The sequence below is a fragment of the Cyphomyrmex costatus genome, unplaced genomic scaffold (assembly GCF_001594065.2).
Source record: "Cyphomyrmex costatus isolate MS0001 unplaced genomic scaffold, Ccosl1.0 scaffold273, whole genome shotgun sequence".
Taxonomy (NCBI): Eukaryota; Metazoa; Arthropoda; class Insecta; order Hymenoptera; family Formicidae; genus Cyphomyrmex; species Cyphomyrmex costatus.
This window is the reverse complement of record NW_017276833.1, coordinates 115,831-139,829: the sequence shown is the minus strand read 5'-3', so window position 1 is coordinate 139,829 and position 23,999 is coordinate 115,831. Positions and strand designations below refer to the sequence as shown.

At 36.3% G+C, this 23,999-nt stretch overlaps 1 protein-coding gene across 4 annotated transcripts in view; it reads right to left on the bottom strand.

Annotated features, from left to right (window-relative positions):
- cher (filamin A protein cher) overlaps positions 1-23,999 on the bottom strand; it is a 51,166-nt gene that overhangs the window by 2,181 nt on the left and 24,986 nt on the right. For 2 of the 4 annotated variants that reach the window (XM_018540944.1, XM_018540941.1), the window contains 8 exons: positions 23,385-23,683; positions 20,202-20,340; positions 14,781-15,006; positions 7,515-7,655; positions 6,684-6,986; positions 4,355-5,413; positions 1,229-1,422; positions 64-505 (listed from right to left, as the gene is read on the bottom strand). In XM_018540944.1, coding sequence (XP_018396446.1) covers positions 64-505; positions 1,229-1,422; positions 4,355-5,413; positions 6,684-6,986; positions 7,515-7,655; positions 14,781-15,006; positions 20,202-20,340; positions 23,385-23,683 — 2,803 coding nt within the window. Of the gene's footprint in view, positions 1-63; positions 506-1,228; positions 1,423-4,354; positions 5,414-6,683; positions 6,987-7,514; positions 7,656-8,268; positions 8,594-14,780; positions 15,007-19,458; positions 19,558-20,201; positions 20,341-23,384; positions 23,684-23,999 lie in introns of those variants that run through there. The other 2 variants (XM_018540943.1, XM_018540942.1) reach the window with 2 other exon arrangements.

The window sequence follows — 23,999 nt, the reverse complement described above, 5'->3', positions numbered from 1 at the left end:
CTAAGAATACAATAATTTATAAATTATATCTTTATACTTGGTATAAATAGTAAGAATGCACACCTGTGCAAGGAACCTTGTATGGTGAGCCGACGATGTGGTAGCCGTTGTACTTGATGCTGATATAATAATCGCCTGGTACCAAAGGTGTGTACCTGACCTTGTAACCCTCCTCGACCTCGGTGCAGTCCATAGCTACCTTGCTCGGTCCATCCACAGTGACTCCCAACGCTCCGCTGCCCGCGTTGCAGGTATCGATGATGAAATCCGTTTTCTGACCGGTCTTGATCTCCTTTAAACCGTTGCCATAGGCGTGCAATGCCGCTGGGTCGGCGTCCACTTTACCAACTTTGACACGATACGGACTACCAGATATATGCACTCCGTTGAACTTGAGGTGGATTTGATGGATGCCGTTTTCCGTCGGCATGAATCTTACCGAGTATGTGTCCGCATCAATACTCTGGATGAAGCAGTCGTCCTGAGTGCCACTTGGTGATACAAGCTAAAAGGATAATGGATAATTAATACGACTCAGAAGATCAGCCTTTAACCCTCAAAATTAAATTAAATTACCCTCAGGATTAACTACTATTACTATAAAAACTACATCTAAGTTTTAAAGTAATCTAAAGCATTCTGTTTAAAGTACAGAATGCAAGTAAACATCCGTTTTACAGCGTCCGATGAAGAAAGGTTTAAAGTCTTTCACAATTTAGAACCTCATAATATCAATCGTCGTGTATATATCTAGGATTTCAATTAGAAAGTGGAGGGAGGGATTTATCTCCACATAAAATTTATTAAAATGTTTATATCAAAGTCTGCTTTCAAGTTCTGCTTTTAATATATCTAAAAAGATATTTTCTTTTTAAAATAAAAACCTCACATCGATTGTAATTTATAATGCGTTCTGTAAGCGACGACTTTCGAACGAACGATCACCAAGAGGTGCCCTTACGAGGATGACGGAAACACTACCACTTTGTGTCGAAATTCTCCATGTGACTCATCCAGCTACGTACATGTGGCGAACAGTAAAAATACGTTCGCAATCCCACCTACGCTGTCTGATGTGGTGGCGACTGTTTCACAAGCACGCGAGTTATTTACGGCGCTCCTCCTCTCTTTCGCAAGGTGTAGTATCGGGGTGAGTTAAACTCGCGAATGTCACAGCCCCTCGAAGGACTGTCCTCGTTAGTTAGCAGCGAGGAAAGGGCGAGTTTACCTTCCCGTCCAGTTCACCTTTGGCGCCGTTCTTGCGCACCAGGAAGGTGCACGGCTTATCGGGCTGCACTCCCGCTTCGGGAAACTGTGCGACTTCGAGCTTGTGCGCGTCGCCCATCGCCGGTGAGATGTAAACTTTGTGCGGCGAGTCAGGGATGTGTTGATCGTTGAACTTGATTCCTACCCTATATTCACCTGAAAGCAAGCAACGCACATTTCAATAAATGAATTAACTATAATGTAAAATTGCTAATAGGAGACTTTTTTTTGGTAATAAACACATGATTCTCAATTTGTCAAGAAATGTAATGTATATGTATAATTAATTCTAATATATATTTTTTTGTTTATTTAATAATGCCCGTTTTAATCAATGTATAATTTAATTTCGATCTTGGGGTTCAATTAACTCTTTATCTCTTTCTAGTTCCAAGAATTAAAAGAAAATGAAGAGTAAGTTGAGCTGAGACTAAACGGATATTATTTAAATTAACTTTTAAATAGAATAATAATTTTTGTTTTGAAATATTTTAAAAAATAAAATAATAATAATTAATATATGTAACACTCAATTGAATAAAACAAATTTATAAATGAACTGAAGCAAAAGCTGGATATATTGCTAATGTTTAATATCTTTGTACACATCCTAATACAAAAAGTTTCCTAAAACTATCTACTACAGTGTTGAACGAATAATTAAACGAGTTACACTTCTATCAAAATGCGCAAAAATTATAAACCTTCTTAAATAATTAAAATATATCGTAGAGCGATTATTTCACAATTATTAATATTTACATGGAAATCGAGAATATCTAATACAAAGTAGCCATGTTCATTTTTTCCGAATGAAACGCGGTGGATAAATAAATTACGGAACGTTTAAAGCGAATTGTGTTTTCTATCTAATAAACTGAAAGTTCAGGAAAAAATCTGCCTCAGGATCGAACTAACCATCGCCTTGCTGAGACTCCTGCGACTCGTTTCCGGTCAGGACGATCTGCGTGGTGGCTGTGAAGGTAGCCATCGACTCCGGACTACGTCACGGATTTCGCCGAAAATGAAAGTCCAACCGTGAAGGAAACGTGGAGTCTCGGCGGGCGAGACGAACGAAGAGGAAATCAGGGGTGGTTGGAAGGGTTCGATCGGAGAGGGGGAACGGAAAGCGCGAGTGGAAAAAGGAAAAGAGCGAAGAGGAAGTAAAAGGGTGGAGAAGAGAAAAGGAAACGAACGACCGCAGCTGTAACCGAAGGTTGGTCGCGTACCACTACTTTTCCTCAGATCGATCCTGATCTCGATTCGTCGGCGAGCTTTCTCCCCCCCTCTCGTTCCCTACCCCCCCGTGTTTCTGTTTTGCTCGCGTCCCCGTGCCCCTGTCGGTCTTCCCACCGCGTCGAAATCCGCTCCCACGGGGCCCAAATATAACCATCGCGTGCTAATCCGCGTCCAGCCGCGAGTAGCCAACTGGTAGCGGGGCCAAAATATGGATTCACCTTAACAAATATAGACGGCGGTATTTCGGGAATCAAGAGAGAGAGAGAGAGAGTGGGAGAGGGAGAGCTGGAAGATCAACAGGAGAGAGGGGTAGAGAGGCATCATGGACGATGACGGATCAACCAGCAGTCGAGCCAGATTCATTAACACTTTGTGGATAACCAACGTTGGTCTACGTTTGTAACTGGTATACAAATGCAACCGCGCGTAAATACATGGTATCCAAAAAAATATTAACAAAAAAAAAACTGTTTCAATAATAATTCCTTAGATGAATTAAAATTGCTAGTGGCTGCAACGTAGATTTATTTAAGATCAACTATATTTTATATATTAAATCATATTAAGAGAATATTATTAGTTGTTTATAAGATTAATCTATAACGCTAAATTACTTCTTTATATCATCACAAATTTAAAAAAATGGCGTCAAAGAGGAAAAAAAGGATTATGACAATTTTTATGACATTATAATATCGACAACAAATTTTTTTCTAAGTTTCGTTGATATCATAATGTCAATTTTTAGACGATGTAAACAAACAATATCTACATTAAACAAGTGAATAAATACGTAAATAAGTTATAAAAAAGTACAAAAATGAAAACTACGTTTTGTCTTTTTTTGCGATTTTTTCCAAAACGAAGCGAAGATGAGCATATTTCTACAGGACTTTTTTCTTAGTTTATCGATCCTCTACACGCGCTCTCGAAAGTTTAGACATTTAAATTCGGGCACCCTGTATATATATATATATATAAAGTAACATTTTTACAGTTTTACCTAGAAAATATATAATCTAATTACCGCGTGTAATTAAATTTGCACGTATTAAACCCAACGAACGCCCATCATGAGTGATTTAGTCCGCGTGAATATCGTCGACGATCCATAAAATTCGTGCGGATAATTTTGGAACACTCGTGAGTCACACACTCGGCCGACAGTACGCAATCGATTAGGTTGCATACGCGTGCGGCGAATAATCTATCGTGATACAAAGTACGCGTAAATGTCGTTTAACAGAATTTATTTAGCAACTAAATTTATAATTACTTAAAGAGTATCGGTATCACCGTCTTTTCAAGACGCGAATTGTCTTCAACTTATAGCCTCACACTAGGTAGTTAGAAATGATACGGATTGGCAAAAGTTCACGTTTACCACTACATTGTAACATTTTATGGGTACTTCAAATGATGGATTAGTAATTTGTAAATGTCGCAGTTCCGAATTAGCAGTTGCAAACGTATATCCTGCGCGTGCAATGACTTTAAACGCAAATATTGCCCGATTTCATAGAATTTTACAATAGCCACTGGTGGATCCGCAGAGGAAGACCTTGACTCACTTTGAAGGCTTTTTTAAAAATAATTATGATACAAAATATGTATTATATCTTTAATATTCCAAAAATATTTTCAAATTTATTTTTCCAATGTGATAACTTGAGGCGTTGAGCGGCCTGCTGCTCAGTGCGATTGACTCGCCGATCTATAGATCCGGGTTCAATCCCACCTGCACTCATATACAGGATTTTTCGCGTTTAAGAAGCCGAAAATGACTATCTTTGGATCCGCCAATGGCGATGGACACCACGTATAAGCAAAGAACACACTCGTGGCTTACCAGGTTCACTAACGACGTAGCTGACGTAACAACTGCCGTCCTTGCGATCCTTGAAATCTATTTGTGCCTTGCTAGGTCCCTCGACGGAGACGGCCAGAGTGCCCGCGCCCGCTTCCCTAGTCCAGATGTTAAATTCGCATGGCTCGCCTTGCTCTCCCCTTTCTAGACCAGGTCCACCCGCGTGTACTCTGTGCGCACCAGCGTCTCTAAGCGGACCTACTGTGAACTGGAAGGGTGAGCCAGGGATGTGCATGGACTTGTAACGTACGGATACCGTGTGCACGCCCAACTCTTTAGGCACGAATGCCACCGCGTAGATGCCATCCTCGGCCTCCTTGATCTCGGCATCCTCGGTAACGCCACCTGGTGACGTGACAGTGGCGGCGAGATCGAAGGACGTGATACCGGGCATCTTGAAGGTCAACTTGCACTGGTTGCCGACCTCAGTGATTGGTACAGCTTCTCGCTGCCTTTGAATCTTCTCCCTTTGCCGGTTGCTACCCTCTCCGCTAACTTTGACGGTGAATGGCGAGCCCCCGACGTGATGGTCCGCAAACTTCAAATTCATGATGTAATAACCGGGCTCGGTGGGCTTGTAAGAAATGTTAAGAGTACCGTCCTCGTTGTCTTTGCATTGAATCTCGGCTTTGCTCGGGCCTTCCATCGAGAGGGAGAGACCACCGAAGCCAGCATTTCTCGTATCAATCGAGAATTTGTTTTCCACATGAGTCTTACCCTCCTTCAGACCGGAACCGGAAACTTTAACCTTCTTCGCGTCACCGACCTCGCGATCTTTCACATCGATCTTGAAGGGGGAATTCGGTATATGCTTGCCCATTCTCTTTACGCTTACAGTGTGCTCGCCCGCTTCACGTGGCGTAAATGAAACACACATGTTACCGCTCCCCGGCATCTTCTTTAGGAAACACGGCTCCTCCAGACCGCTGGGTGCCGTGATGGACGCATTTAGGGATTTGATATCGGCGTCGGATACCTTACCCGGTAGTTGTACCTCGCTAGAAGAACCTACGGAGATCTGGTTCCTCTTACGGCCCTCGCCTAAAAACGGTAAATTTTTAATTAAAAAAATTTTTTTTTACTACAAAAAAATAAAAATCAAAATTTTAGAAATAGAGTTATATATTCTGCCGTTTAGCGGTTCCGTTAGTTAATTTTCCATTTATAAACGACCTCAAGAAGACACAAAAAGTAAAAAGTCTTTACAAAAAGTAAAGAAATTTCAATAATCATGAGGTGCTGGATTTAAGATTGCAATCCTCTAAATGCTAGAACAATGTCTTGCATGTACTGACGTGATCGCATAATTACGGTAGCATAAATGACAAACTTCTCCTAACAAATAAACGTACCCCTCGTATATTTTGTATATCCTCTTATTTCAAAAGACTATTCGAGTTCTTATAATAGAATTTTCTATAGAGGAACTTATTCTTCATTATCCTCATTTTTCTAGATGAATACATGTTACGCGCTTGATGTAAGGTTTTTTGTTTAGAGAAAATGCTAAAAGAAAATCCCCGTTTATACCGGTAGAATATTTCTTAGGGTGAACAAAAAATTCAAAATATCATTAAAATAGTAATATATTGAGTTGAGGAAAAAGTTTTTTTTACACATATATATATATATATATATATAAAAGAACTCTTCTCCAATCCACAAATTTGTATCATTCTTTTAAAAAACGTATATTACAATTTCCGCACGTCTTTCTCTAGCTTTTGGAATGTATAATAGATTTTTTTAAAAATTGGGTTTTTTGTTCTAGATTAAAAATAGGAACATTAAAAAAAAAAGATTTTGTAGGAAAAGCTTTAAACTTTCGCGATAGGTAATCGAAAATTTTCGCAAATTTTTTTGCACACGTGAAAGATCCATAAATTAAAAAAAATTTTTTTCAACTTGTAGTTTTTTGTATGTAAAAATTACCAAACTCACAGAGAAAAACTCAAAAAATATATAATAATAACCCTTTGAAAGTAGAGATTTCAAGTTTTAAAATTCTTTTATAAAATTGAAATTTTGTTCACTTTTTACAAAGATATTGTAAAATAATATATATGTAAAAAGACTTTTTCCCCAACTATAATTTCTTATTTAACAGCTTAGTCCTTCAGTTTATAAGAAATAGAACCGGTCTCTCACCAACTCCGATTAACTAGATCAGTCGATTAAATATCAACCGTGACTGGTTAATTCTGCTGAAAAGCAAATACAATTGGTTTCAATGTGACAATCAGTTGATTAAATTAATCGGAGATGATGAGACCGAGACCCATAAACCATAATGACAAAACAATCCACTTACCCGTAATTTTGGCGACAAAAGGACTACCTTTGATATGCTTGTCGCCGAACTTAACTGTAATTTTGTATTCTCCGGGTGCGGTAGGTAAATAGGACACCGATACAGTGCCATCCTTGTTGTCGTGACAGCTTATTTCGGCTTTACTGGGCCCTTCGACAGCCAACGAAAGACCGCCCGCACCGGCACCTTTCGTCGAGATGGTAAAGTTTCCGGGTTCACCGCAAACGCCGTAAACCAAACCTGGTCCATATGCTGTCACATATCCACTCGCCAAAGAATCGACATGGAATTTATAGGGAGAACCTAGCAATAAAACCATATATTAATATAAAACACATAAAAGAACATTTGTTTTATACAAATAATTTGTATAGCTTTGTTAAAAAAAAAAAAAGAGAGTAAAAGCGGAAAGATTACTTTTTTTTACCTAAAAAAAATTTATATTTATATAATTACTCGTGAAATTATAATGTTGAGTCAAATATCGATTTAATGAGATACTACGATAAATAATGTATAAAAAAATGTCTTTTTTTTTTATTCAAGAAAAAAGGCAATTAGGAAATATTATATTTAATGACGGTCGCATGAAGTAAATTAATTTGTCAGACGGGGAGATTTATTATTAGCGTAAATTGGCGCTCGTGAGATCCATTACACGGAGAATGAAATTTCATATAGCCTCTGTGTTTCAGGATCGTATGGATCGCACGCGCATCGTACATTAGCGCGTTATTCTTGGAATGCTCTGTGAACCTCTCCGTATGATCGATCGCACCTCACGATATTGCGTAATCGTCGTTAATTTGCGGGATGAATGGGTTAACTTACCTTGGACATGTTCGCCGTTAAATTTCACATAAATCTCATGAAGGCCCTCCTCCCTCGGTTCGTACTTGATAGATACCGTGCCATCGTGATTGTCTTCGATAACTGGCTTGTCCACGTTTCCGCTAGGCATCTTCACTTCGGCTGAAAACGAGTAGAATGGCGTTCATCAGACACATCTCAAGGACATCCACGCGACATAGTTTCCTCGAGTGCGCCACGATTGGTTGGCACTGATATACAAAATTGCAGCTTTCGCACCCAAACAAGATTTCATATCAAAAATAACTATCTTAATGTTTGTGTTTGTCATCTCTCGGTTTCATATATTCAAAGTTGTAGAGTAATTCACACATAAATAATATTCCCTCAAAAATAGAAAGACATATTTCTTGGCCTTTTAATAATTAAATTAGACCAACGTGACAATTTCATCTTAAAACGTACAGAAACGATTATTAACTTGTGTATATAGCTTGAAAATCTTTGAAAAATCTTTGAAAAAGAAAGAAAATAACAAGTCGACATTTTATTCGATCAGAGATGCGATCGGAAGAAAATTGTGTTACGAAACTCACACACACACCGTACGGATTAAGTATTTAATTTTTAAGTATTCACAAATTTATGAATACGCGAAATAATTTTTCACTTCTAATACGATTTCAAAATACGAGATGAATTACAAGCCATTTTAAATATTATTTGCCGAATTAGTCGAAGAACAAACTGAGAGAGAGCTCTTGAAGGCAAAAACCTTTTTTCGTGTCAACGTAAAAGATGCTCTGAAAGATGAGCGGCGCGAAATCGAGCCCAGGTCCTGGAACTTCCTTCTTTTCTTGAGCGCTCTTAGCGTAGCAGATCGGTCCGCGCGCAGGGCGGTTGAATTCGCTGACGAATACGCTCTTCAACCAAGCTTTATAGAAGGTCGATACCTCCTGCCACGTGGCTGGTATTTCCGGTTCTCTATCACCCCAAAACATCTCCAACGAGTACACTTCAAGATCACGAGAATTTCCGTTGGAGCGCACTTGACGAACTATCGGTTATCCCGATCGTGCTAATCGCACGATCTTTTTATTCTAAATTGTCACAAAAATAAATCGTGTTTTTCTTTTTCCAACGAGAGAAAATTTACATATCTATGTTGTCAGAAGAATTGCAACGTATTTTATATTTCTATCGATTATATAACAAGATAAGTACACTGCAAAAGGTTTTCTTTCACATTTGATTTTCTCTGCGTGAAATAGAAATAGGATCTGTCCGTGTGAGCGTAAAATAGAAAAAAATAATTAAATCGTTTTTTTTTTTTTTTTTAAATAAATTTTATTGCAATAGACTTCGCGGTAAAAAAAATTGATTTGTATATACCACAGTCCATGTATAATGACTGCCCTCATACGTGTGTGTAACTTTTTCCGCGTGTAAAAATAACACTGTAATCTATATACGGCACGTTTGAATTTGTAAATCCATTTGTGTATCTCTCCAGCACAGGATGTCTTTTATACAGAAAACTAACTCACACACGTAAGACACTTATTATACACTTGGATTTGCAGTAACTTATTCTAATTGAGAACCAATTTTACTTTTTTAATTTTATCTCGCAGGCGCAGACTCTACCTTTATTTTATATAGAAATAATCGAATGTAAAAGAAAATCTTACGTCACTCCCAAATATCGATTAGGATGATTTAAGCGAAGGGATCCAGTTACGAACGCGCCGTTATACGTGTGGCAACACCTCGAGGATAAGATCGGCGTTGATAAATGTTCTCCGGTACGAAAACGTCTACGCTAAAAAAAAATCAAGAATTCACGAGGGATTTCGCGGGGCAACCGACTTAAGGAGCCGACCGACTTGTGTGTGTGTGTGTGTGTGTGTGTGTGTGTGTGTGTGTGTGTGTGTGTGTGTGTGACCGACCCACCCACTAACCGACCCACCGACCGACTGACCGAACGTTTACGTCTTCCGGCGTTCTCCAGCGATCTCGTACGCGCGGTATCCAGCCTGATGGCGCCTGTCAGTCGACTTCACGAGGGCGAATCTCCGGCACGACTGACGGTCGCACCAGCACCAAAGTCGGTCGGCGGTGATGACGATGAGAGCTATGGCCGTCGATCTGGCTGGGTGATCTTTTTTCCAGCGTTAGCTAGCAAAAGCCAGTTTGCCTACCACAATTGCCAGTCTACCTTGTCTATCAAGCATCCTCGTCCCTCTTTCCCTCTCTCTCTCTCTCTCTCTCTCTCTCTCTCTCTCTCTCTCTCTCTCTCTCTCTCTCTCTTTCTCTCATTTTGTCTTCCTTTGCGAAGCGACCTGTCCCTCTCTATTAAGCCATGCTACACGAGGATCACACGTACGCAGGAATATGACCAACGCATATATGTCTGTACACGCATACACGATCAGGGTGAACCTATGGAGGTTTACGCACGCGCTAATCCGAGGATTCCGCGGCTGGTGGGAGGAAGAGGACGGTCGACGTCGCGGCGCCTGCACCTGGTGCGCGAAAATTTATGACACAGGTATATCGTCGTATGAAAGTGTATTTTATATATATGTACGTTACACACGTGCGCGTCATATATATGTGTGTGTGTATATTTTGGTGTATGTATAGTAACTGCGGTTCGCCGAGTTGAGGATGGATCGGTTGCATAGCTGGTTACGTGACGGGATCAACGCTGGATGGATCTTGCTCGATCGGGGTAAATCGGGAACGCGACGACGCGACCATCATTAGGCGTGCACGCGATGACGTTATTGCCAGGCGCTCGGAATATTGCTTTTGATTGCTAAAGAAGAGGGCTCGAGGTCGCCTTTGGAACGTGATACTTCTCGTGACGAGGTCCAATTAGAATTATTATTATTATAACGAATTATTATTATAACTTGAAAAGAGATATCTTACTCTTACAATTAGAGATACTGTCTCTTCTTTCGTCACATCAAGATTCTTTTTTATAAACTTGATATAAGTTATACATCTTCCAACTCTATATGAGAATTAGAAGAGAGTTTTTTAAATTCATTATTAAAAAATTCATAGTTACACTCTTCGTATTCTGCTCTAATTTTTTTTAAATTTAATTTTAATCTTTTGTAGCTACTGAGTTCTTTCCAGCGAAATTTCCCTATCAAATTTCTTGGCACAAATTTCAATTTTTGTTAAATAAAGGTTTCAACATTTGAATTAAATAACTATTTGGCGACACATAGCAGAAATGTTGAAAAGTAATTCTAATTTCTTCTAGACTATTTAAAAAAATATTGAAATTGATAAAAAAGGACTTCGGCTACGAAATATAAAATTATATGTGTGCCTACAAAGAGTTAATTTATTGTTTATTTAAAGAATTACGTTTGAGGTATGCAGAAATGAATAAATACATATTACACATTAATAAGTGATATAATAAGAACCAGAAACATGAAAGACGTAAAGAAATATTTTTTTAATACTTTAAAAATATCTTGCATCTTCTCTCTCTCTCTCTCTTTTATTTTCTCCATTTCTTCATACTCTTTACAGGGGGTTACGTAAATTATCATGTGAAAAGAATCCCGGAATTCTCAAGACGAAAATTTTGACGCGTAATATCCTGTTCACGCTTCCGTGATTACTGTTTCATTTACCAAAGGAAGTCGTCATGCAAGTGAACCGGTTCGCGCGAATCGCGCATTTAACACGCGCCACAGCCGTTACGATGAAGAGGAACGGGTGTCAGCCGGGCCTGAGTAATTGCGGACAAACGTGATGCGCTTGCCTGCACCGTGCAATATTATATTCGCGTATGCATTGGCTCGCATCAAAAGTTTCCCGAAGGTATTAGTGTAATCCGCCAGAAAATCAACGACCTGATTCAAAGTGATTTTTCATCCTAATCCAACTTCCGTCCCCCAGTTTCTATATTCCTGGACGCGGTATTAATGTCACAAAATAAAAGTGTAGTATTATTTAGCGAGTTGAGGACGAAAGCGTGTATTTGCACACGAAATTGCAGCCGGCTTCCAGCAACGTGATAATGATCTCTTGGCAAGATGTAAACCACCGTCCCCCCCGGAATCAGATCGCGCGGGTTCGTCGACCGGAAAATCGCTCCAGTTGATTTTCGCGCATACCGAGAGAAACCCGGACTAATGAGGGATGAAGGAGCAAACTTGTACAGTGAACGTGGAAGGGATCGATCTTTTTCTGGACCCGCTATCATCCTCGGTCGCGTGGAATCTCGAGGCTCGGCTTTGGACCAGCCACGGGCACCGTGCATCCGGAGCCACTTAATCACCCAATATTAATATCGCGGACAGTGCGTCGCACTGATCCGACATACATACCGTCCTTCCACGCGCCGGGCTGTCCAGCTCGCCATATTTTTGGCAAGGTGGTGGATAAAGCGCGAATACGAATCCGTCGTGTCTGTCATTTGAATACGCGTTGGTCAACCGCGAAACATTACATATAATTGAATCACATTACTCGTCATCGCTGGTCTATTTATTAAAGTAAGCTCCACGTTCATGAAGACAGGACTGTTTCATTTATAACGTTATGATCAGACAGGGGCTTACCATAGATCTCTCAATTCCCTTGACGCTTAGCTGTTTAGCCAAAACAATTTTTCTTTAATATTTATTTCACTAAATATCATTAGCTTTAAAAAAAAAAAAAAACCGGAACTGATTGTCAAAATTAATTAAAATTAAAAAGCTTATCAGTCAATAGCAGAGCATTCTCCTATTTTTACTATAGGTTGCTGATATAATATTAAATTATTGTATAAAATAATTTGTGCCAAAAGCATTGTGTACAAGGTGCATCATCAAAATCCTGACAAATTTCAATTTAAATTTTTCGCTATATTGTGCTTCCGCTATATATTGTTGACTTTCCGAGAAAGCCTGATGCTTCTAGTAAACAGTTATATTCTCAAAATGGCCGCGATGTTGAAACCAAGTGCGGAGTATAATCGGAGCGCTCAGCAACGAAAAAATTCGATTTTTTTTGGATACCCGAGATCAACCGTTTATGACGTTGTGGCCAAATTTACGGCTTTAAAACAGTCCAACGAAGGTTCCAGTATGCCAGCGAGGAAGAGTCACTCGAAAGAACACACCGCGAGGACCCCCGCAGTTGTTGAAAAGGCTCAAGCGTTGATTGTTTGTGTAAGCGAGCCAACAATGCGTCGAATTACCGAGGAGAAGCTTCGATACAAATCATTAAAGATGCTCTCTGAGGCTGCCAGGACAATGTCGATATGTTTTGGTGTGAATTCTGGCGTCCCAACAGCCCGGATTTAAATCCTTTGGACTACTACGTATGGGGCGTAATTGAAAGGGTCACTAACAAGTCTCGGGATCCTAATGTGACGTTATTAAGGACCGCTATCGAGGCAGCATTCGTCAGCATGAACAGCGCTACGTTACAGAGTGAGTGCGAACGCTTCAGACCGAGAATAGAGGCCGTCATTCAAGCTAATGGAGGATATATCAAATAATTATGCTCTATAGGAATCCCGTAAGCGCCACGTGAAAGGATTTTTTGTAATATTTAATTTTTCATTAAAAACACTTTGTTTAAAGAAATTGTTCGATTTGTCCGGATTTTGGTGACGCACCCATATTACAACTTTTAAGAAAATTAAAAATTGGTAAGCAAATTTTTCTCATACCTCTCTCCTTTTTTATTCTCTATTAGAGTTGGCATTATTAATTGTAATTTCTCTAATCGTAGAAAATAGTATGTCTTCGATAATTTTTGCTGTAGTTAATTAATCATTATTACATAACAAAGCTTATAAATCTACAACTGTAACCATCAATTTTGAATACGGAGCTAATTGTCATTTTTTATATAACTTTATTTAAAATTAAATAACTTATTTATGGTATGCGATATTTAAGAATATTTTTTTTAATAAGAGATGTAAATGTATTATAATATATACACTGTGTTTATTATAAAATCTTACATCTACATATTTTTTTCTAAAAATTGTTATTAAAAAACTATTACTACCGGTTCAGATTCCTCCGACTATTATATGTTTATTAGTAATTATTAAATTTGAAATCTAATTAATAACTAATATATATTTTTTGAAATTAACCTATTCTTTTCATTTACCTAACAACAATTAAAAACTTTAGTACAATAAGCTAGTCAAAGATTGAATTGAATGATTGAATTCAATTTCGAAATGTTACATGAGTATGCGTTGTTGATCATTAATCAATTCAATTCATCAAGTCATCAAATACGCGTGGATACGAATAGCAAGTGCGGAATCAGTGCACACGAGTGATTGACGATGATATTTTTCGTTAAGTAAGCATTTAAGAATGACGTATGTAGTAATTGTTGCAGAAAAGATAGAGGAAGTTGTATTCAAACGAAAATTTAAGAGCACGTAAAACGTGCTGAATCCGTCTTACGCGAGGCGGAAGAATCCGTATCGTAAAATCTCAGCAGAGCAGCATACGTTGCGCAGTAAAATCCGAGATTTATTTCCGCGCAGCGAATAGATTCCAGTCGACTATTGCTAGTTAAACTAATAATAGAAAATAGACTAAATAAACTAACTGCTGTGAAAATATTATGTCAATATTATTTACAGTTCAATCAACACACTGAGAATAAGTTTTTGTTTTTTTATATGCAGTCATACATTTAAAAAGGTATCAATCTAAAATAATTGTTAATTTCGAAAGCGCATTTTTGAAAGATTAATAAAAATATTTGTAAAATAAGATAATCAATAAAAATATTTGTCATAAAAAAAATATGATCCTTGCTATTTAATTATAAATTTTAATTAAGCAGAAAAAGAAATATAAAAAGAAAACCGCGATCTATGCTATAGTGAAAAAGATAATACTGCGTCGTTCGAAGTAGTGTGAGGAAGTAGTGCGAGCTAATAATAAGTCAGACAGTCCTGTAAATTTTGCCCCTCATCGGTAGCAGTTAACGAGATTTAATTAATTAAAAGTTTTTTTATTATTATTATTGTCTTTTAATAGTGTTTTAATAATGTTTATAAATATAGTATTCACAATCTTTTTTATATTTTATATTTTAATTTTTAATTTTTGTATGTCCAACCAGTCGTAGGATGCACTCAAAACTTTTATCACTATGTAGCAATAACTATGAGACAACTTTCAGATAAATTTTGAAATAAATAGTAAAGCAAAGTTTAAAGAACGGATGAAAATTTAAAACATTCTCAAAATACCAGCGAATAACGGAATATATTTCACTTACAGGTAACTGTGCCACCGCTCGCGAGAGGTAGTGGGATGGAGTTCAATCGGATTACGTTGAAATTCTTTGTCGATAGTTCCTGCTGGTTACTACGTTTTGTAGTGACAGTAGAGCTCTCCTGTAGGGTTGTGCTGCGCTGCTCGACAACGTGTTGATTTTGTCTCTGCCGTGTTTTACGAGCTCGTTGAGTTTTGTGCGTGCTATGTTCCCGATACTCCTCGGATGCCTGGAATACCGTTAAAGTTGAGAAACTGATTCAGAACATTGATATTTTTACAATATCTTTTCGCTAGTCATAGTTCAAACACTCTAGATTACAAATAGTTACAAATTTTTGATGAAACAATTTACTATAGAATAAGTGACATTAAATGCATTTTTTTTTTAAGTACGTGACTGACTGCGTTTCAGTAAAATACATTAGATTGAATTCCTTTTTATAAAAATGCAAACTTAAAGGTTGTTAATAAAAACGTGAGTGACTGGACAACGTGAAGGTGTGATTCTGACGACAATGGATCGCGATATCGCATGATCGATATTTTGGTGCTGGAGGAATGCCAAGCATTAGAAAAAGCTTTTGTTTTTTCTACGGAGTGCTAATAAAATTCTTGCGAAATCTTCGTAGGAAAGAGTGCAGGAATTTTCGAAATCGAGGGAGATGGTGTATATTACATCTCATTACGATAAAATCTACGTATTTCGATGCTGGTCACAAGCCAAAGTGCGATGCGTGTAAAGAATTTATTATGTAACCACGTTCGAATTATTGCAAAATTCGTATCATCACAGGAAGCTTGCATCTATAATGAATTCGCATTAAAGCAATCGCGATTCCGCTACAGTTACGTTTCGCTGTAAATCACGAGTTCAGTTAATTATAGCGACAATATTTAAATCATGGATTTAGTTGTAAAATAAAGCAATGCTTACACGATATAATGAATTTGAAACCATATTAATTATTTAATTTGTCATTAGAAAACAAAGAAATTGAGAGAGGAAACAGAATAGTTTTTTTTTTTTTTTAAAGATACGTGTAGTATCAAAACTATTAAATATCTCATTATATCACATATATTTGTAAAAGCTTATCATATTATTTTATAAAAACATTTTATTCTTTTCAGTTATACAAGAACCCGTTCAAGACAATCGGATTCCATAAAGTGCTGCTATCAATTAAGGAGGTATGAAATATTATATATACGCAGCCTGTTGATCATCGAGACGCAATATATTGCAGCTGAAACCAAAATTAGCTTTCGGGGAGATACTGAACGCGATACATAAATAGTCGCTTTCATGGTGCAAAATGCGACACGATGATATATCAAAATAATATTGTTATAAAATATCCTTTCCCTAATTCTTGCAAGGGAAAATACAAATAATAGAAAAATTGGAGAAATTGAATAAACTATCTTTGAAATTTGTTTTAAAAAATATAATTTAAACATGATTCTATATAAATTATATATAAGGGTAGGAAATGATAATTTTACATAATAAGATTTTTATTTCTTTGTATACGAAAGTTAGAATAAATTTTTTCAATTATAAATACTAATAAAAGGATTCTAGTAGTCTATCAAGAACTACACTTAATCGTTTTGGATCAGATATTGTCGACGTATAAGATTTCGCTATTTTCTTCTTTCTTTAAATTCATTCAATGCTGCGTATATTAGTGATGCGCAACTCTTTTTTAAGGATCATTTTTTGAGAGTATTTTTTTTTCAAAAATAAGCAAAACTTTGCAGGCCACATAACATTTACCTGTTTGCGTAAAATAGAAAATGTGATTTTATATTTTTGGCTGTGAACCGGCGGACCACAAAAAATTCATAAGTAAGCCGGATATGCGGCCCGCGAGTTGCGCATCACTGCTGCACATTGTTATTATTAATTTGGATGCATTGCAAAGAAAATTAAGTAATCTATAAAAAAAAATGAGAGGTTATTATTTTGCCAACTGTTTCGCTCAGATCTGTGTCATTTCTTATTCAATTGATAGTTCGTCGCGATGACTCATATCACTCACTCAGTCCGCAAACGATTGCAATCGACGCAAAATAATCGGCGCCATACTCTAAGGCCTCCCGGAGTCCGCGGGTCCTTCCTATCCCTTTATAAGGAATTGCTGGATTGATTGGTTGCGAATTCGCCGTACCTGACACTCAACTATCAGGCATAGGCTTCACCGATTTACGAGGGAACGCCCAGCTGCGTCGGTGGCCGACACGAAACTCGCGCCTCTCTGCTATCCAAGCAGTATAATTCTGGGCACAATGCTGAATTTCATGTACTATAATAGATGCTCAGCCCCCACTCATACACATTACAAAAAAATTAAGAGTACAAAGCACAATGTGTGAATTGCCATTGCGCTGAAGCAAATCTATAAGTGTCAATTCGTGTGGATCATCGAAGACATTATTAACGGAAATCGATTTTTTAACATAGTCTACGTGATATTATATCCCTAGACTTCTTCAAAATGGCAAATATACGACTCAATGTAAGACACAAAGTAATAGAGAGTACAATTAAACAATATAATTCGGTCAATCCTTTAAATATTGTATACTTAATTAAAAACGTTTACTATTAAATAACAACATATGAAGTCGTCAAAATTGATAACAATCTGCAATATTTTGCATTTATTATATGAAGTTGCGAAATCTTAAATCCGCTATCGTAGTATATATCCAGAACAACGGTAAATTTGGATAAATCCCAAATATAATGTCATGTGTTTGTGTTTACGACTGTAAGTTCAGTTATATTGAACTGACATTAAAGAGATCATGATTTTCTTAATGCCCTACAAAGCGTCTGCAATTATTTATGCAGCTCTCATCCGAATGCGCATCATTTTTTAAATCGTGACATATTATATACAGAGAGTTTATGTTGCTGTATTTTTTAACGAAATTAATGATATAAAAAGATATATAAAGGGCACCGATTTTCATTTATACATGATTAAAAAAATGTAAAAATTCTAACGACAATTATTTCAGAATTTGGTTTGATACCGATATCCCGCAAAGCAAGAAATAATGACAAACGTCGGCGCCGCCGGCCGTCAACAGGAATGTGTCGCACAAAGTCACCGTTGTAAATCGTGGCACGGGGTTTAATTTAACTCACGGTATTAATTCACTCCCCCGTCTCCCTTGGCCACCCACTCCGTTTCTGCTTATAAATTTCGGGAAGCTTGACTCGCACTCGAAATAGTCTAGGAGCTCAGTGGAGGATGGACGGCATCGAGATACGTATTGGATTTCAAAATGGATCGTAGCTTTAATATGGAGAATATGATTAACGTTCCAAGAATATAGACATTATACCAGATGTCATCTTATTAGACAATAGATCGATCGCTGAGCGCTCTGTACACTTCTGAACATTATTTATGCGCGACAGTCGCGGAGAGTTATGACGCGTGACGCGACCTGTCACTTTACTGTGCGATTCAAATTTCTCTTGACGTAAAATAATTTTGTCTTAAACTACTTCCATCAATCGTGAATTGTGAAGTAAAGAATTTATTTTACACATTTTCCTAACTTTACAATATTTATTAAAATATTATTTTTTATTTCTAGATGCGCGTGTAATAAAAATGACACGGAGGAACAAATTAATGATTTACGTTAGAGAAAGAAGCGTAAAATTATTGTCGAAACTATGTGTAATAATACAATGTAACGATTAGTAAAACTTTTACGAAATAATTTGTGATTTCTCCAAATTATTCTACTGCGATTGTTGGAAATGGAATGTGGTTGACTATACATGTAAAATAATAAAGATAAGAAATGAAAATCACGTATCTCGGAACAATTGACATTTCTCAAGCATTGAAGTTTAGTGAGTTAATTGAGCAGGTGTCACAAAACGACATGGCGGCCGCACGAATATGCAAGCATTTATATCACCGGCATAAGATCGTGTTCCAACTCGTCGCGTTTCTCCTCGCGTCGAGATAATTGGATTTTAAAGCAAAGCAAATCAACGGGAAGTCAAATTTAATAAAGTTAAAAATGGAAAATATAAATTTTCTAAAATATATCAAATAAAGTAGAAAAATATATACACGTATATAGATTTCCCCTGTTGATAATTAGCGAAGAAAGTCGTCTGACTTAAATAAATAGACGGACGATATGTCCAACTATACATATCTGTTCATATTAATATGTAAAGATTTAAAAAATAATGTTTAATTACGTTTATTTCTTATAGAATATTCCGAGGAACGTTCCAACGTCTTGAGAACATTCACACGAAGATCGCTGGGATAAAGTGTGTTCTCTGTATATGGAATTATTATTTAACTCATTCTAAATGACACGAAATGTTCATATTTCAAAAAAAAAAAAAAAAGTTTCTGATGTTTACAAAATTAGATTAGATAGTTTCTGATCAAACATCATTGTGGATTAATAAAAGTTCTTCGTGACTCTCCACTTTTAGCAGGTTAAATGGCGTTCCAGCATTTGCGATCGGAGGCACTCTGGACCAGTTGATGACGGCAGCACTCGCACGCGTGCGCACAGATACACATGCACACACATACACACAGTTGATCTGTAAGGTGGGGAGAGATGTAGCAGATATAGAGAAGATATAGCGAGAGATAAAGATGTATGCATGTGTGTGTTACTTGGAGCGGAATTCGTGTTACGGCGCGACGGGGTCCATGTGATGATAGGCGAGGATTTGTGCGATAACGAGCCGGTGGATGCGGTCCCGATGAGCCTTCGCAGTGGACTGTTTCACTGGAGACTACGCGACAATATCCTGCACTACGTGTTGGCCTCTATAGTTAGATACACCTCGCGCCCCACCCACCCGGGGCTCATCGTCGACGAGAGCACCGGGCATCTGGATCGAGAAGACGATGACATGAGGAAGCTTCACGTATCTTCGCCCTTTGTCTTACGACTTTTCATCAAAGAGGGAACCGAGATATTCAGAAATTATTTAAAAACGAAGTTACACATCAGGACGCATCCCTTGTTCCATTCTTAGATCTCGCCTTAAAAACTATTCATTGTATATTTTTTAACATTAGCTTACAAATTTATTTCTAAATTCGTATTCATCGTACGTTGCTCTATTCATAGAAAGAATTTTTAAAGCATTAAATATTAAGATGCGGCAATTTCATTAGCGTTTCACAGTCCAACTCCTTGTAATTACTTTGTATTTTACTGGATGGATCTGCGGTATATTTGCCGAAACATTTTACAATATAGGTACACATTCAAACATTTCTTTAATATGGTAAATTTTGAATTTCACGTAAACTTCAAACATCATTAATTTTTTACATTAATTTTGTACAAACCGATGTGAAAAAATAATGATTTCGCGAGTTAGATTATAAAAATTACAATGACTCACTGTGAAGGTATAGAATCCATCAGGCACCGGTTGACCGCCAAACTTAATGCTAAGGGTGTAGTCTCCCGCATCAGCAACAGTATAGTAAATGCTAACTGTGCCATCGCCGTTGTCTTCTATGTCAATGTCAACGACTTCGCTGAAATCACAAAGCGAGACGTATTATTCACAGATTAAAATATAGAATGAAGATCCATTCAAGAAATGTTTACGCATGTTGCATATTTTCATAATGCCGCGCCACTGCAATTTCATTCAGCAATAAGTTATGTAAATGCTTCAAATACCTTCATGCGATTCTATTCTCAATTACTTCGATTTTTAAATTTAAGGTAAGCAACTTTAAAAAAAGCCTTTTCTTTAAAAACTCTTTTTTTCGTAATAAAAAGTGAATTTAAATTCTACATCTATACCTGCAGCAATGAAAAATGTGGTTTAATCATAGTAATATAAAAAATTATCGCATAAAAAAATATTTTAAAGTTCTACGGAGAAATGTATATCTAAATTGCATGATTATTTATCTAAACACTTTTCCTCTCTATAAAAAAAATTTCATTTTTTATAAAAACTAACATTCGTAGAATGTACAAAATAAAATCGGATTATAAATCATCTTCATATGATATTTTTGTGTACTGCATTAAACTGTAAATTATTATTAATTGTTATAAAACGTCAGTTATTATAAAATAATCATGTAAAATATAATTGTATAATAAAATTGGGTTTATTATACAAAATACCAGACATATATATAATGTGACATCTTGTCACTTGGTGCACTTGGAATAAAGAATTTGGCCCGTTTCAAAGTGTGTTTTCGACAGAAGACACTCACTGCCAACTTGAACAACACGGAATATCACAGATGAATTATGAAGTAGCAGCTGTGTACACCACTGTCAGCATTCAGCATGCATTTATAGTCGAATTGATTAGAGTTGTGACAATCTTTTGGAGGGCATGCGCCCGATTACGCATAAAAGCACGCGATATGTAGAATAAGAAATGCACGTGTTCTCTGGAAATCCCGAAATATTCACGAAGGATATAATCCCGCAGATGCATGGTATTATAACATCCATCTCCACGTTGCAAATTCTCTTGATTACAAGAAATCTAAAAAGTAATCTTTAATAGTGATATAATTATTTATCATTTAATTGTGTCATATATATATATATATAATAATGTAATCGAAATCATATCTTAAACATTGTCAATTTCAGATATTTTTTCTGATATTTATATATTTTCGTATAAATGTATGGTACAAGGAGCATAATATATTTGAGTAATATCGTGCAGTTTTTTACAGTATGTCAAATAATACCGTGGAGTTAAATTTAATACAAATCCAACTCTCAACTGTCACTATAAACTATAAAACAAATGGATGTGAACGAATGTCTGAAACAAAGTTTTACTACGAAATTCGCCAATGTGGTTAAAGAGAGCACGTAAAGTGATCTATAGTCTGGCATCAGTTGTGACAATTAGAAAAGTATGTGCAACATTATATAATTTATTAATCTGGCACTAATTTAATTGCAAACACATGAGTATGATACAACTACACTGGAGAAACATTCACTTATAGTAAATAAATATTTATTCAATAAAACAAATGATAATTAAATCAAATTAATAATTTTTGTGTTAAATAAATACATGTTTAGTAAATATTTACTTAGAACAATTCAAACAAATATTTATCAAAATTTAGTATTTTCTAAGTGTAACTTCGAAAGATGAATATTGCACAAAAGTAATTTTCTCATTTCTATTAGCAATTCAGCATCATTGCTGAAAAATATACATATATATATATATATATTGTTGTGAAATCAATCCTCGTGTTTCTTAAATAATCATTCCCCTTGATTCGTCTACCGTCGACGCCAAGTTTTATTAAAAGTATATTTCGCTTTCAGATTAAACTAAACCGACATTTAATTTCAATGTTAGATATGGTAGTCGGCACAGTTACTGCGTGCGACTGGCCAAAGATTCGCGACGATCTACTTATTATCACTTCATACATGACGTTCACCATGGCAAAGTGCCACGATCCTGATTCCTATCGGATTTGTTACACGATTTACGGCCGATTAGTCATGTCTTTACACACTCCAGATCTAATCCCCATATACGATTGTAAGTCAGCAAAATAAAACATGTTTTTCTTGCTTTTTAGCTTGTTGAACCGGTACTATTCGTTAATTTATAGCAATCCTTATCGTTTAATGACAAATGTATATCAAGAAATATACATTATTTATTCGGAAAAATAATTTTTAATAATTAGAATTTGTAAAATAAATCAAATAATTATAAAAGGAATATAAGATTTGTATAATAATATAATTTTATGTATAAGAAACATGTAATATAACAAAAGAATAAAATAATGGTTTATTAACATTTATTCAATTATTATACGAAAAAGATGTGAGAGATCTTTCTCAAATTCATCTATAAATTAAAAATAAGTAAGTCGCGACGGCGCCTTGAAGTTAAAATAAGATAGAATTTTTGTCTGGAAGCTTGGTGAAGATCGAAAAATATAAATACGAGGAAAGTGTAAAAATATGATCTGCTTTCATGTATACATATATACATTCCAAGATTAGTCAGATACAAATTATAACGTGCAAAGAATAAAATTATTATTGAGAATTGCAATACAAAGATTTGAGAGGAATTTAATAAATAGAAAACACACATGAAAGAATTAGAATTTATCTATCAATTAGTATTTCTTATAGAAATAATAAAGAAATAATTAAATATTTAAAAAAATATTAAAGATACATAGACCACTTAAAAAGTTAAGTTAAAAATTAAATATTTCTGATTAATTAACATATATATATATATATATTAATTCCTTAATTCCTTTCTTACATATTATTCTTTTAATATTTAATATTTTTCTTAAAAAAATATTTCTTAAGTATCCTAATTATAAATAATAAAAAAATATAAAAAAATTTGTGTTTTGTATATACAAATAATGACAAATTAAAGTTCTGACTGCAAAAGAAGAATAAATATGAAAACGTTTTAACGACAATAAGTTTTAAAGATTTCCACAATGTTTCCTCTCTTTCTCTCTCTCCCCTTCCCTCCTCTCTCTCTCTGATTCATCTTCTCCGAAATAGTCACGCGAGTGCTTACCTTCCGGAAGTAGAGCGGATGCGGCAGGTCACTGCACCGCGGCCTGCATTTTCAGTGTCCACGGTAATGCAGTACTCCTCACCCTGAGCCAAAGTGTGCTGAATGCCCTCTTTGATCTTACATTGATCCGCCAAACCGGTGGACGTGCTTTGCACAGTCACCGGGCTGCACGGCACTTCTTTACCGCCGTATTTTACATTGACCTTGTAGCGACCGCAGTCGTCCGGCAGATAGGTTGCCTTGTATTTTCCGTCGCCGAGATCCTGCACTACTACCTTGCGCGGCACTTGATCTGGTCCCTGAAAGAGGAATTCAGAAAGGCATTAATTCCGAAAATATAAATGAGAAAGATTGCTCATACTACTTGTTCGATTATTCGCGAGTCACTTGGTGTATAAATACATAAATCTTTTTTATAAGAGGGATCAAATTGAGTTGTAATTCTTAGAACGACCTATATTGCTCGTTACAGCCGCGACTCTGATCAGGTATATTTGCGTTCGGATATAATAATAAATACGATTGACTGCTATTGTTGGCAAAAGCGAAAGTTTTGATTGGTATACGTATACATATATATACCATACATACAACTACTATGGAAACAATTTGGAC